Genomic DNA, 16,420 nt, shown 5'->3' with positions numbered 1-16,420 from the left:
TTCTTAGAAAGCTGGAATTGCATATCCAATGCGTTGTATCACATTCAACATAGAAAAATTATATTGAATCAATAGCATGTAGATCAATTCAAAATAATAAATTAATCATAAAAAGAATGATTAAAACGTAATACTCCCCTGATTGAAGAATAAACTCTCTTTAGCGTAACGTCAAGAGCGTGCTGATAACGTGTTGTAAGCATAATTTACTAAACGATTATGGAGGCCAGAGAGAGAGGGAAGGTGCGGCAATAGTAGAGAGAAAGAAAGAGATGTATAATTGTGGGTGTGTTCTATTCTACCTCATTGTACCTTTATTTATAATAGTAGGATAGGTAAAAATCTTTCCTTTTAGGATTACAACATTTAATAGGTAATCAATTCCTAATAGGAATCTAAGAGATTTTCCAATATATATTAGGATTTACACAATCACATTCCTAATTTAATAGGACTGTAACAATAATTTGATTTTTGTTGGCATTTGGGTTTTGAGAAGGGAATATGAGACAGTTGATTTTGCTGATCATAAATAGTTGGAGTTGGGCAGCCAATAAGAAAAACATGGATGTTATAAATTGCGATTTTTTTTTTTTAACAAACAATATTGTTGCTGGCAATAATGCTATCTAAAATACGTGTTTGACGAAAATCGAACATAAAACTTCTCACTTATAAATAAAGAGAAATACACTAGACTGTAGTACCAAGTATCTGTTAATTGGAAGTTGGAACACAAGATTAATCTCTCTCGCAAATCCGTGGGCAAATCCGTGGATGTTATAAAAATTATATGCATTTAAGTTAGAAACTATATCCCCCGCTTGCTCGCCACAATGTCATGGCTACCTTCATTACAGCAATTTCAATAGATACAAGCAAAATTGAAATGTAAAATACATGTACATGAGTGTTATTCCAATGAGGGAGATATAGTTTGGAGATCCTATGTACTTCTTGCATCTCCCTTGTAGATGCTATTAGAGCAACTCCACTCCTTAGAACGATAATTGCCCGGGTTATTAGCCAATTGGCAATATTTGGACAAAAATATGAACCCATACTTTCACCCAAACGAACCAATTGGCAAGCAGAGGCAGGTCAAATACAGAACAAAAATATACACAAAACAGAATCTAATGATTCTGAACTTGTATCAACACAGCAATAATTCAATCATTAACAACCATATCAGTTAGTTTACAAAATTTAGTTCATAAATTTTCTAAGCAAGTACATATAATAATGAGAACTTTAACAAAAAGCTCACAATACTGTTCACTTTAACGAAAAACCACATTTGTACACTAAAAAATTAATTCTGATACCATTCACTTTACCCTTTATTTTGTCCTTATCATTAAAACTCAAATATTTCAAACGTTTTTCATTTGTTTCCCTTGAAATATATATCCACCTCAAAATATTCTGGTTCTGAAGTTTGAACCAAAATCCATTTCCTTCACAAAACTTGTTTCATAAGCCCCCCATAGGACACAAAACTTACAACCAAAACCATCGCGGATGAGATGAGCGATTTAAACGTCCATCTTCCAGACGATAACCAAAATATAAGATTAAAGTGTTGTGCAACTTTAGTTCATACGACCTTGACGAAACACAACTACTAGAAACTGACCACGACCAGCGACAAAACAGACCTCTACAAAACACTACTCGAAACCAATGCCACCAGCGACCAAACGGAGCTCAAGACTGATTCAGCAGTAGAACATAACTTCTTTCACATTTTCTTTTATCTCAGGTAGGGCACGGAACCGCACACCACCAGAACCCCCAGCTGTAGATCCGGTAGTAGAACCTCCATCTGAGTACTCGCCTTCAATGTAGTATCTTGCACGGAAGGCAGCCAAGTGAGCATAGTAAGCAGGAGGAACTGCATCAAAAATCACAAACACCATCAGTGCAATCAGGAAAAAACATGATTTCAGAAAACAGATGTATGAATATAACTCAAGTGTGTACCAATGGAAACTGAACGAGTGCATCTTGCATACCTGAAAAACATACAATTAGAAAGCCAGCAAACAATATGTTATCTTAAAATTGGCATCGTACAAGTGCATAAGCCAGAGTAAGAAATGAAATTACTGTCTGCTTACGTGTAGCATAGGTTGTTCGTTAGCATCTGCAGTGCATCTGCGGTGAAATTGTTCTCATCATACAAGACATGGTAATGTGCAGGCCTGCTAGTTCCCTGCATTAGCACAGAAGATAACAGTTCAAACTATAGCACAGCGCAATATTTCATATTTAAAAGTTACTAGAACACAAATACATCCTCAACAAGGGCAAGAAAACCACCGGCAAAAAGGGAACTGGCAATCAACAACACAAATAGTACCTGAATGCCAGCATGACTGTTGAGATAGAAGTCAAACTCCGTCGGATGACAAATTTGGGTGTCAACAACAGTGCCTAGACAAGATAAAGAGAGTTGAAGCGCAAACCAGAAAAGCAACAAATTTAATAAATCTCAGATTCTCAATGCATATAAAATTGTAACCTGGTTGAATATTGCCACTCTTATCAGTCCTCCGATCAGTAGGGAACAGGCGCGTATGATGCCTTTTCTGCACCACAACAAAAGTAACTGGTGGCAGATATCCCTCCTGAAGCGATTGACAAGCCTGAAAAGGCAATGACACACATTAGATAAAATCGCTCATCTTAAAAAATAACTCACTAACTACTCAATATAAATAATTAAGTAGTGATCAATGACAAGTCATCTAAAGAATAAAAAAATAATTCTGGAATTCCAGCAGTCAGCATACCTTTCTTATAGCATCCATTTCATACAACAGAACTTGACTAAATTGCCCTTCACTAACTCCATCTCTGTCAAGCAAACATCAAAACAAATATTAGCATAGTGTTGTTGTGTTGTTTGATTTTCCTTGACCACAGCAAAAACAATTATTACCTGAAGAAGATTACTCTTTTTGGTATTTGGCCAGTTGCTAGTCGAAATGCTCTGAAATGCTCCCTAACGTCATGAAAATAATCATGATAAGAAAATATACTCAACTACTATAAAAAAATAAAAATAAAAATTGAAACAACAACAAAAGCGTGTGCATGTTGACCCAATTACCTGATCATTCCTCCAGCAACAAGTCCCTTGTTAGGGTCCTGTTTTACAGTGTACAGATCTTGGATGATTTCTTCACGGTGAACCTGTGCAGAAACAATTCCTCTGTACTTGGTGACCTCTGGCCAATCCATGGACGCCACCACCTGTTGGAATAAACTAACAGGTTAACAGACACATTATGCATTTTTAATTCAAATGAAATCAAAATAAAAGAACTTACAGCAGCAATTGACGGACTGCTGTCCTCGCCAGGTTGAGGATGGGTAACATCTGCACCAAAGATGATTGTGGGAATGTCACTAACCCGAGGAATCCTTCTTTCAATGGCGTCAGTCAAAACAGTGTTCCTTCCACCAACCTACAACAGTTTTCAATGTTTAAGTAACGTGAGACAACACATAAAGAACACACACAATAAGTAATATGATGGACAATATAATCTCTTTCTTATTTTTTTTTCCGTTAACGAACCTTCACATTTATCTTGAGCGACAAATTTTCAAGGTATTGTTTACTCAGCTTTGATGCTGCCTTAGGCTGACAGCACTGAGACACGATTCCTAACTCAGTTTCACAGATTCGTTTTATCATCCCTGCAAGCAATCAATATGTCAGATTTTAAACATGATTTTCTTGAAATACAAGACAATTATTTTAAGCATGATATTGTAGAGATACCAGAGTTTTTGTTCCAAGATTGCTACTCACCATATGATCCAGTGACATCAGGCAAAATGACAATTAACAGCTGAAGAGGCTTTCCCTTATGTCCAATTTCATCAAGTTTCTTGCTAGACACCTTATGGATATCTCTAAGCACCCTCTCTATTTGCCCAGGATGTGCTGATTGATGAGGAAGTAAAGGTTGCGGATGGAAATGCTAGGAAATAAACAATTTGGTTAGGAAAAGAAACAATTCAATGCAAAGAGAGGAGTAAGTTAAGAAAGGGGAGAAAGTTAAGAAAGGAAGTCCTACCACTCCCTTGCTGCCGCACATATTAACCAAATCGTCGCAGAATCGGAAGTTAAAATTTGGGTCCAATCGGGAGAAATTGACGCATGCCCAGAAATCCACTCGACCACCGTTAACCATTTTCTACAGAACCAGAATAAATTAAAAATAATCAGAAACCAAATTTCTAATAAGAACAATGGTTTAATTTTGATGCTGCATCACATATCACAAAAGCCGTTAAAAAAAACAGTATTTTAAAATGCTTACAGCCGATAATAAAATATGAACAAGTGAAGTTGCTATCTGCAAAGACTCTTAAATTACAAAAATCATGTTTAACTAACCTCAAACCCCTTCAGTTGCATAAATCATGTGTAACTACCCTCAAAACACATCAAGGATTCAATATGTATGCAATGGGGTTCAACATACACACAGATCCATCTAAACAAATTAAAAACCAATACCATACCTTATTGATCATGTTCCATTGCCCCATTCGTGGATTTTCAGACTTCTCACGACCAGTGTCATGGTATTTCAGCTGTTGTCATCAATTCAAACACCAGCAAAGAAAAAAAAAAGATGAATAAAAAAACACTAGCAATATTCAAACAAAATTGGAAATAAATAATTACCGAGGGCGACGGCAACACACGAGCGTTAACTAAAGCCATATCTTCTCTTATATGCATTCCAAATTCCCGCTGGACAATCTCATCTTTATTGTAAGCATTGTGTTTAACCATCTGCACAGAATCACAGATGCAGAAACGTCCGCACCAGAAACAAAATGAAAACCATCTAGATTAGGAAAGGAGTGTCATTGGTTGAAAAGATTAAATCACATCCAGACCTGGTATATACTTCGTTCTCTTTCTCCAGGGCGTTGACAAGTTGCTCTCAGAAGAGCTGTTACTTGTCTCTCATTCAACTTCTTCGTGTACCTCTGCCCAGCAACAATGGAACAAAGCTGCCAAAAAGTTAAATAAGTAAACTATCTCCTCAAGACTACTACCACACTTAGAACTGAAACATGCTAGGAAATAAAATGGCCAAGAAGTCAAGAAAGGAACCTCCATAGGCAAATAAACAGGTTTTGAATCGCTCCCAGATTGAAGCGCAGGCATTGCCACATCCCTTAGCACAATATTGTACGTATTGCGATAATATTGTACTACTGAAATTCTACTATTATCTTCTTGAGTGAACCTAAAACGCAAAGATGGATATTAAGTTATGAATGGTCTGTTACCATGGAACACTGTCATAACTCAATTTGATTTTCTTTTCAAAATTACCCTTTACGATGTATGATAACAAGAGTAGATAATGTGTATGAAAAGTCGTGTTCTATACTTCAAGCAAATCAAGTACCACAAGAAGTCTATTTACATATAAACAAGATATAAGCATGAATGTAACATAAAGATTACAAGACTTACGTCAACATGTTCAGCGGTTCGACAGAGACCCCACTGATTTTATAAGATCTATTCTCACGATAAGAAACTGCTACCTTGAGCCCCTTTAATGCCCTTTTCACCTGTAAATAACAGAATGCCGACCAGCTCTGATTAAGACAAATACTTTTAAGCAACAATTTTGGACAAACATAAGTAAATAGTAATACACAGAACTCTGAATAAATTAGTCTATGTAGATATCTACACCTGATCCAAAGGAAGTCAATCCAAAATGGACAAGTCAATTCAAGATAAAAGCAATGCAACTGATTACATGCTAAAACAAAATGCAGCTTCAAAACCAAATGAGCATAAATACTAGCAAATCTGCTGCATAAATATAACCCACAACTAGCATAAATTACTTGTACTTGGTTGTTCAGACTGGTAGAAAATAATTACAAACTATCAACTCAACATATTCACATTGTATTTTATTCATAATAGCTTTACTCTTTGATAAGTTGCCTACCAAAACTGCTTGAAACAAATTGAAACAAATCGAAACAAAAATAGTAAATACCTTCAAACGATCACGATCAGGCAAAGGCCTTGACAGTTCTCTGTAATTTAAAAATTTCTTCACAAACACAGTTACCAGGACAGGATCATAAAATGCTCTTGCTGATACATCTGCAAACATATGAATAAAAAAAGATAGTCACAACACTCTTGTTACTTAACTTCATATGATTATCAGAACAGGGAAATTTTGGTCAATGCATTACCTATGTTGAGTGAAAGCCCAAACTGAGTCGGCCTTAGACTCTGGTAAAAGCCTCTCCAGTATTCCAGACCATCACCAAGATCACCTTTCTGCCCAAGCTCTATGGCAAAAAAAGACCTCCCAGCAACAGTGTATCTGATAGAAATTACAACACTCAAACCGTCAGTAGTTAAGGAAAAAAACGTACATAAGGACAACATAAATCTTATGCCCTTCTAAGAAATAATGACCTTACTTTTCCGAAGGTGTAGCCCTAAGTGCAACATCCAGAACTTGAATTGCATCTTGAGGCGACTCATGCTGCTGGCTTCGTAGGAACTGCTGGAGTTGATAAAGGTCGGGTTTGCTAGCCAATTTAAGAGTAACCTTGAAATCTCGGTCCCTTCTGTAAGCCCATTCAAACACAAAGAAGAAAACATTAAAAAAACCGCAACAAATAAAAAACAATGCAAAAATGACAACAAGACACTAAACTTTCATACAAATATACCTCTTGGCACCAGCTGCTGCAGAGGAACCCTCCCGGCCTTCCTTCTCAGCCAACCTCACCACAAACTCTTTCGAGGCAAATGGTAAGGGGCCTGCTGTATAGATACTTTTCATCCCATCATAAGCTGGGGTCCTCTTGCCCAGGTGGGACTCCTTGTAAAGTTTTACGAGCTGCTTAATTACATCCCTGTTGATCTTTTTCGATGCAATTTCAGGGGTAATCGACACCTACAGCAACAGCAACCAAATGAAATCTTAGGACACCCCACAACCACATAACCAAAACAACAATAATCAACTGTCCAATTAAGCGAGAATACGAACGGTTTACCAAGAAAATCACTGTTTACTAAGCTCAGAAAGTACCAAAAGAATTACATTGTTCCAAAAACACACTTCTGAGTCAAAAATACTGAATACCAAATGAAAACCAACCCTATTTCACCCAAACTTTCATCAATAGGTGCTGTTTGGTACTCGGTATTTTGGATCAGCAACGTGTTTTCAAAAACATCAAGAGTTTTCCCAAAACACCTACCTGGATCAAATTTACAAAACCCTTCTTGAAAAACAAATGAAACTGGGATTTTGCAATTCAGCATTTTGACTAGAACAAATTTAGGTCAATTTTAAATAGTTGGGCAACAGCGAAAAGTAAAGCAAATAGAGAATAAATTGTACAAAAGCACATGACTCGCTTTCGACTCAGAAAATCGTTTTCGGAACGTCAAATCTCGTTTCTGAGTCAGATTTACAGCGGTAGAAGAACGCCAAAACGATATCCAAATGAAAATTTCAAAAAATTAAAAACAAAAACAAAATGGTTGCCAAAAATTGAAAACACAATGACGACGCTCGAAAGTCGGAAGCATCTGAGCAGATCAACTCAGAAATACTTTTAAAAATTGTAAAAAGTAAAATGTCAAAGAAATTTTGGAGTCACAGAGATGTTTTGAGGGCAACAGATCATTTTCGGGTCCAAAAATGACATTCCTAGTCAAGTTTTCAAAAACAAAATTATAAGGAAAACGTAAAAAAAAAAATATTCAAAATTAACTGTAAAATGCAGATGGACAGATAAACATAGAAAAATAAAAACGAAAAAGTGAAAACTGCAAAAAGAACAAAGGAAGAAGGACGCTTACATCGTAATGATGGAGATCTCTATCAGCAACCTCCACTAAGAAATGGTTGGCCCTGACTTGGACCTTCTCGCCGACCTTCCCGTACCCAGGCCTCGGCGGATGCCGGACAGCCTTGGAAGACGATGGCGGCGGAGCGGTAAGCATCAGTTTCTGCTCCATCTCAGAGATGACAAGAGCCTCAGCGGGCGGAGGCGCCGAGCTGGAGGAACCCTGATCCGGCGCCGGCCCACGAGGAGACGGTGTTTGAGCCATCGGCGCCGGCCCACGAGGAGACGGTGTTTGAGCCATCGACGCCGGCCCACGAGGAGACGGTGTTTGAGCCATCGACGCCGGCCCACGAGGAGCCGGTGTTTGAGCCATCGGCGCCGGCCCACCAGGAGACGGTGTTTGAGCCATCGACGCCGGCCCACGAGGAGCCGGTGTTTGAGCCATCGGCGCCGGCCCACCAGGAGACGGTGTTTGAGCCATCGGCGCCGGCCCACCAGGAGACGGTGTTTGAGCCAACGGCGCCGGCGAGGGAGCTTGAGTCACCGTCGAAGCGGGGAAAGCTCCAGGACCACCACGACTAGGGCCCGATTCGGACTGAAACGACCGTGGAGCACCGGACTGTCGTCCCCGACCACGGCCTCCGCCTCTACCACCGCGATTAAACGGCGGGGCGTCGGAGCCGTACGAGGGGTCGGAATGGCGGCCTCGGCCGCGGCCGCGTTGAGACATCGCGTCTGTGATCGGTCTGAGTTTTAAGAGAGAGAGAGAGAGAGAGAGAGAGAGAGAGAGAGGGAGGGAGGGGAGGAGTAAGCTTTTAGTGTGTGAGAGCAGAGAATGTGGGTTGCATGATATTTATATCAATAGGAATTAAATTAATACGTGCAGAGGAAGAGACTTCGAGGGAGTGGGGTTCAAATAGCAAAAGGAAGAGCTGAGGAAAGAGTGTGTCGTGAAATGACTCTTTTGCCCTTCCGTTGTTTTCCAGACCGCCGTGAAATTAGGAAATTTATTTGGATTATCGTCGGAGACGGTTGTGGGGTTTTGGATTATGCGGTTAAGTGGGCGTTGATAAAATAACCGCAGCGGTGTGAAAGGAATACGATTGGGCGTGTGAAAGGAATATTAGTTTGGGCAAAGGATTTTGGGAGAAGAGACGCTTGACTTGCTGCGGGGGGTTTGGTAATGGCGGCTATAGTTAACAAAGCGTAGCATTTAAGGCTATTCGGGAGATCGGATAAAGGATCGGATAGGATTAGTTATACGGATTCGGGTGTTTGGCGTTCACTCGTACTAAATAAGCGTCGGATTAATTTAACCGGTCGGATAGGATAACACGGTATACACCCGCTTAATAAAACCAACCAAAACGCCCGGATTATTTAGTCGGGGAAGAAGAATATGGGAGAGAAAAGGAGGGAGTTTGGGGGGTGTGGCGGAGAGAGCTGGGGAACAATTATTTCGGATTCTTCTGAAGTCGGGGAAGAAGAAGGGAGAGAGAGGGAGGGTGTTTGGGGGGTGCGGAGAGATCTGGAAACAAAAAAATGATTTCACATTTTTTTTTAATTTGATTCCTCATATCTAATATAATACCAAACATAGTATAAATAATACGATCACTAGTCCGATACTGCACCAAACACCCGACTAATTTAGTCAGTACTATCTGGTAGCTATTTATCCTATCCAACAGAAATAGTCAGTACAGTCTGAGTTGCCAAACGAAATCTTAGCGGTTGTCAATTGTCATTGATTGGAAATTCTTTGCTTAAACTTGCTCTGAAATGGAATTTGAAATTTAGCATTTTTTTGGGCACAAATAAATTTACTAGATTCGTTGGCTTTTTAGCTTTTGAGATAAGAAAACAAAGGGGTTCCAAGTGATGCTAATTCACTTTATTTTTGTTGGTCTTTTTCAAACTTTTTTTAGTATGGTAATATTAGGTATCTTGTACATTTTTTAAGTTGATATTCGTTTCCTGTCAAATTAGAAACGCCTGGTTTTCGTAAAATAATAATGACAATATTTGATATAGGATTCTCTGTTTATGGTCCGGATTTTTTTTTGTGAAATTATTTTTATAACTAAAATAACATCGATTGCCATGTCAGGATTAGAAGAACTTCTTAGGGCCAAACCACCTGACCATGTCAGGATTAGAATCACCTCTCGGGTGTAAAGCACCTGACCACGTGAAGTTTTGACCAAACATGCAAAACATCTCTTCACATTTTAATTTGGCCCCACCCTTTTGTATTTCGGGTGTCTAGATTGAACACGTGGAACCATTGTCACGCCCCAATTCCGACATACATCCAAGATCGACACGTGACGTCACAAAAAATATGTATCTAACATACCCCGCCTCCGGGATATGGGCAAAGCACAACTCAATAATCGGATCGCATAGTAATTTTTCATATGTTTTATGGTTGCATCTAACCTCCTCGTTAGACTGCCTATGTACCCTAAACAGGGATCAAGCCATTCATAGTTCGTCATTCACTACACTCGAACATTCATCACATAAACCACTATGTCCCAACATAATACCACGATTCAAGCATGCAACATCTCAAGGAACATTTGACGAAGTACAATAATATTCTCTAGTCATCTTGCCATTCACACATACATAAGCTTTCCAACACCATTCAATAATCACATTAATCAATAACACATACAATACATTGAAACGCAAGGCTAGAGCGACACAATTCGACCGAAGCCTACGTCTCTGAAGCTGAAATCAAGTTCCAAGGAACCAACAAGTCAAATGATGCAATTTTGGACCACTCAACGAAATCCATCAACATCGAGTTTCGGACCACTCAAAAGAATCAAAACACCAAGTAGGATTCCAGACCACTTAACGGAATAGCAGAGTAGAAAGGATTTCGAACCTCTTAACGGAATTCGAGTGGATATGATTTTGGACCACTCAACGGAATCCAAACCAGGATACAATTCCAAACTACTTAACGGAATCGCGGAGTTGAAGGTATTCCAAACCTCTCAACGGAATTCGAGTGGATACGATTCCGGACCAGTCAACTGAATCGCAGAGTACAATGCATATCGAACCACTCAATGAAATCCAAGCTGGATACGATTTCGGACCACTCAACGGAATCTCAAATCATGAGGCATTCTGTACCACTCAATGAAATATAGACAGAGCAAGGAACCGGACCACTCAACAAAACCCCAGCAGAAACCCAGTTCCGAATCACTCAACGGAACCGAGCGGAAGTCCAAGAAATATAGCAACGCTCGAAGAACAATACATGAAACAAATACTCAAAATACAAAAGCTCAACCAAACAAGAAATTGACCAAAGCACAAGGTACACAATTAGAACGACTCAACGAAACGAGAAATGAAATAATGATACGATATGTGAAACAAGTCTCGAAGCAACAAACCCCATGATAATGGGTTCATGGTCCACTACTAGCCCTCACATTTCATCACATCAGGCCAAACATACAAATCAACCACACTCCACAACAAGTTCAATACACAACTCAAATCACATAAAATCAACAAGCATAACACAATGTGATGCCATCAATATGTAAAACAAGGTGCATGTCAATCGAGGAAGATACGTCATCATGTTGAGCCCAATAAGCTCCATGGAATCTCAACAACACTCTAAGTTTAGCGGCACGCTAGAAAGACTCGGGCTAGTTGACTAAAAAGTCAAACATCGATCAAGATTGAGGGTAGGGTCCACAGCCCTAATAACCTAATCCGAAAGATTCGCCTATTAGATTTCTGATCCGTAACTTCCCAAGAGTCTCCTTATGCTTTTAGAACAACATATTAAAATTTCATAATGATCAAACGATTGGATCTCTGCCAATTGCAAATTCAAGTGGAGGTCAACGTTTGATTTTATAACTTAGAAATCTAATTCGGGAAGATCCGTAAGTTCCTAAAGTACTTAAATATTATGTACTATTACCTATTTAATTTTGGTGCCGATCTAACGGTCGGATCATCAATTCATATAATGATCCCGTGGTGGCCAACTAGGCGGTCAACTACGAAACTATGTTAAAACATCAGAATTTCATTACACGGATGTCAAATATGGAATTGGGGCATCAAATTTAGCCTAGAAAGGTCAGGTGAGGTTTCGGCCCACGCGCCGCCGCCCCAACTAACCGGAAAATTCAACTATTTCCAAAAATTACCAAAATTTACAGATTTGTATATCTAAATAAGGGGAGAAATTTTCATACCTAGGCCAAAGTCCAATTCGGACGGGAAACGTCTGAAATCAGCCTCGGACCTTCGGAAACCCTAGAAAATGGTGTGCTTCGATTTGGCTTCCATACGAGCTCCAACGCCTCCACCACTGCTTGAACTTTATGTCTATTGGCAGTGGTGATCGATGGTAATCGTTGTCCAAATCATTGAAAAAATGAGAAAACCGCCAAAAAATCGTGGACTTTATGGTTTTGATTTGTAAAATTGGGTTAGAAATTGAGAAATATAATACCACCAAGATGTTGGGCTCGCCGAGAGCTTTCCATAGACACCAAAATCACCTCAATCGGACATCGGACGAAAGAGACACAACCGGATCAAGAAACCGGGTCAAAGAGGATCCGGCCGAGTTCTCCTCCTTTCTCTCCCCTCTCCTTTCTCTCATCCCCCCCCCCCTTTCTGCCTTCTAATTCCTCCATTCCCCTTCTTCTTTCTCTTCTTTTCTTTTCATATCAGTCGTCCACGTGTCACTTCCTCACTGCTCCAAATTTTGCTGGAGCCTTCTAGATATGAAGGTTAGATTTACTAAAATGCCCCCAACTTTAAACGTTAATAACTCCTTCATTATAACTCCAAATTACGTTCCGTTTACGCTCACGCACTCGTATCAACGAGTAATATCTGAATACGTAAAGAAAAATAGATAAATACATACGCATCAAATATGTCCTAAAAAATTCTGTTTAGTCCATTAAGGGTGTTTTCGTCCTTTTACTAATAAAATTATGCGTCGCGAATATAAACGCATTGAAATTAATAAAATGAAAATAGTGAAATCCGAGGATGGGATTTCGCAACCATAAATGATCACAATCAATCAACGCGTACCAAGTGGATTTTATAATTAGAATGACAAAATTGCTCTTAACAATAGAATAAACTCACTAATTAAGCTTTAGTTTTATTTAATGAAACATCTATACTTTATTGAAATAGTACATAATACATCATGTCTTGAACAAGAAGGTCCTAAATAAAGTTAGGAGGCTCCTCGAACCAAACTAGTTTATTGCCAATAGCAGTGGCAAACTGAGCAATTCGATGGGCAACACCATTACAAGTTCTTGAAGCATACACAAACTCAACGTGTACAATATAAGTTGCCGCATGCAGCTCATCATCCGCCATGAACCCGTACTTCGATAAGTCCCTTCTAGGCTTCTTAATGGCAGCAATGACAAGTGAAGAATCACTTTCCACCACCATTTTTGTTAGCCCTAACCTACCCATCAGCTGCAACCCCTCCAACACCGCCAAGAGCTCCACTTAAAGAGCAATCCCAATCCCCTCCATATTTCACCCACCAGCAGCAATAAAATTGCCTTTTTAATCCCGAATTATAGTATCAACCCCACCCACCTTCCTTTCCAGCCGCGTAGCCCCATCCACATTCACCTTTACCTACCCCTTCACAAGCACCATCCATTTTTGTTGGGTAGTTTGTTTGGATAACCTTGGTTGCTCACACACTAACCAAAACGAATTATACCAACTCATTACCCTTTGGACCACCTCCACAGGTTGCCCCCTTTTTCCTTCCCCAACTAGTGAGTTTCTCTTCTACCATAATGCCCACAGTAACATACAAAAGACCTCAAAATCCTTGCTACGCTGCTCCACTAATGACATCATCCACTCCCGCATAAACAGGTCGACTCCTAATACCAAACCTAACCCTAAATGGTGACACAAACCATAGAGCCCTTGTGAAGCTACATTCCCAAAACACATACCCCTCGGTCTCAAGCCCTTCACTGCACGCTACACATGCCAACTCCATAACTACCCCTTTCTTTGCTAGGTTGTTTTTTGTTGGGAGTATACCATGACTAGCCTTCCATGTGAAAGTTTTAACTTTAGGTGGCACTTTGGCCTTCCAAATTGACTTCCACAACAAGTTATATGGGATGCTGGCAGAAGAAAATGATGCACTGAGAGCTGTCAGTTGTACTAACTATCTCGACATTCTCCATCATGAACAACTCTACCTACAATTCATGTTTCCAGGAGCATGTATCTCTCTATTAATCAAGTGGCTAGCATTCAATTCATCTGAGAGCCCGAAGCGATTGAAAATATCTTGAAAAAGTCTAATCTCGATATCCAACGATCTCACCACACCTAGATGCTAGCCCCGTTCCCAACCACTTACCGAGAGCCTCATTTTAAAACGCCCTGAGCCTAGATAATACTCTTCCAACAATACGAGTTATTTGTCTGTGAATAAGCCTCCCAAAAAGTCGAGTCTGGAAAATATTGTGCCTTGACCAATCGAGCAACCAATGAGTCAGGATTTGCTCAAAACGTCATCCTGTTTTGCTAACACATCCAAATTGAACGCAAAGAAGTCTTGGAATCCCAATCTCTATTCGTCTTTCGGTAAACATAGCTTCTCCCATGACTTCTAATGAATTTTTTGTTTATCTGGATCACTACTTCACCAAAATCGCGCCAAGTTAGCTATACACAACCAATGAAGAGTTGCACAGGCCCACTTCAATCAGGCACAAAGCCATACCAAGAGCTTGGAACTCTAGCAAAACACTGGCTCCTAAGCAAGTCACCATGCTCCTCTCCTAACGAATGATAATTATTCAATCTTAAAACCAAAACTCAGCAAAGCGCGCACATAAACAAACTACATTATTCCAATCAGTCATAGCTAAGACCCAATACTTTCCAACAAGACTCCTTGATTAAGTCAACTACCTTTCATGAAGAGTCTAAGATAAATTGTAACATCTTACAGATTAGAGATCATATAAGACCTCTCATAATCAAAACCTTTTACCCCTTGATCCAAAACGTGTAGATAACCACAAGAACCTTGCTGAAAGTTCTCACTCTTGTGAGTGTACACGTGAAGTTAAACCCACAAAGTGCACGTTCAGAGTTTCTCGGTTACCTAGTCACCTAACGAGGCATAAAGTCATATTTTAAAACCTTGAGAGAATCTCCACAAGGGTTATCTGCAAATTTACGTTAAAGCCTTCTGAGGAGCAAAAAGGAATCAATTTCCCACAAAGACTTGGAACCCTACATTGCACACATGAACTATTAGCTCAATATGACAAATTTAATCTGAACGTCAAGAGTAGACCACACACGAAACCTTAGTAGGCTAGCATATGCATGCCCTATCAGTTTTGGGCTTCCGCGTTCAAGTACATATCAAGGTGTCTTTTCTAAGCCCATAATGCCCATAATCTTGCAACCTTGCCCTTCTCTGCATCCAAAGAGGCAAGGTTCAATTCTTCGTAGTCTCCCTTGGGTGTCTCATACTCCGGTAAGTCCTAATAAAGATCACGCTTACCATAAAGGCCTACACTATCGTAGCAAGAGATTTGCACCATGCTAGTAGAACATATAGGTCTACTTATTATGGCCTGCAACCCTCTTATCAGGCTACCTACGAAAAGTCTTTTCTATAAATAGTTAAGTCAAATATAGAGATAGGTAATCACCACTCACTACTCAAAACTCTCACAACTTAGTATGGCTTAGGCATGAGAGGTTCTTTGGCAAACATCTTCTCCTTTTTTTAGGTGTTCGTCAATAAACCTTAACGATGTTAATTGTTTTGCAGATGTTGATTTTCGTCAACCTATCCTTGGCAAAAATTTGCATTCACAATTCCCTTTAGCTTGTCAAATCTCTAAGCAACACCCAATGTGGCAACTCTCTCTAGGTTTTGTGGCAGAGAATGTAAAAGGTGGGTTACAAAACTTTTTTGCATACAGAGTATGTCATCTTCGTCGTACCGCCAAAATAGGAGCATATAGATTGGCCAAGTTAACCTTATTTTTTCATTTTACTCTCTGTTGGTTTGATGAGCCTCTTAACTTAATCCATGATGTCATCCTTGAAGATTATATACTTGCCTAAGTTTTTGTAGTAAAATTTCAATCATTGCACCTCAAAAAAAATCATGCAACAACTTCTTTTCTTTTTTTGTTTGACAACAGGTGAAGAAATATGTAATTGGAGTTGTTCTCTATAGTGATAAGTGTTTTAAAAAACTGCCTAGGAGACACCAAGGTGCTAATCACCAGTCAACCACCGTGATTAACCCATAATCGGCCATAAAAAGAAAAGCTAATTAGTCAGTGGCTGGGCGGAATTAGACGGGGCTAGGCGGAATTAGATGGGGCTAGGCAGGCTTATATGAAGAACAAAATTTGCAAAATAATTAGTTGCAGAGTGACGACAACTCGCGAAGAAGATGAAGCCTTCATCTTGTGGATATTTCCTACAC

General features: G+C 39.5%; 1 protein-coding gene across 2 annotated transcripts; it reads right to left on the bottom strand.

The window, feature by feature from the left end:
- Nucleotides 1-1,374: 1,374 nt before the first annotated feature.
- LOC103947743 (protein argonaute 5) lies at nt 1,375-8,648 on the bottom strand. Of its 2 annotated transcripts, XM_048588827.1 has the most exons (23): nt 8,383-8,648; nt 7,901-8,346; nt 6,757-6,983; nt 6,502-6,651; nt 6,268-6,401; nt 6,063-6,172; nt 5,519-5,619; nt 5,150-5,285; nt 4,930-5,046; nt 4,712-4,822; nt 4,546-4,617; nt 4,095-4,214; nt 3,827-3,998; nt 3,590-3,711; nt 3,339-3,476; nt 3,119-3,261; nt 2,948-3,010; nt 2,799-2,862; nt 2,528-2,651; nt 2,366-2,439; nt 2,124-2,218; nt 1,987-2,018; nt 1,375-1,897 (listed from the first exon to the last, which is right to left on the bottom strand). In XM_048588827.1, exons 1-23 carry the CDS (start codon nt 8,615-8,617, stop codon nt 1,722-1,724), a joined length of 3,162 nt encoding a protein of 1,053 aa, XP_048444784.1. In that variant the 5' UTR covers nt 8,618-8,648; the 3' UTR covers nt 1,375-1,721. The 2 variants fall into 2 exon arrangements, with proteins under 2 accessions (XP_048444784.1, XP_009356967.3); XM_009358692.3 differs by having other exon boundaries at nt 7,901-8,648.
- Between the last annotated feature and the right edge of the window lie 7,772 nt (nt 8,649-16,420).

Source organism: the organism of the source record quoted next, unplaced genomic scaffold (assembly GCF_019419815.1).
Source record: "Pyrus x bretschneideri cultivar Hongxiangsu unplaced genomic scaffold, Pyrus_bretschneideri_v1 Contig29, whole genome shotgun sequence".
Classification (NCBI taxonomy): Eukaryota; Viridiplantae; Streptophyta; class Magnoliopsida; order Rosales; family Rosaceae; genus Pyrus; species Pyrus x bretschneideri.
The sequence above is the reverse complement of the archived record's forward strand: the minus strand, read 5'-3'. Positions and strand labels throughout refer to the sequence as shown.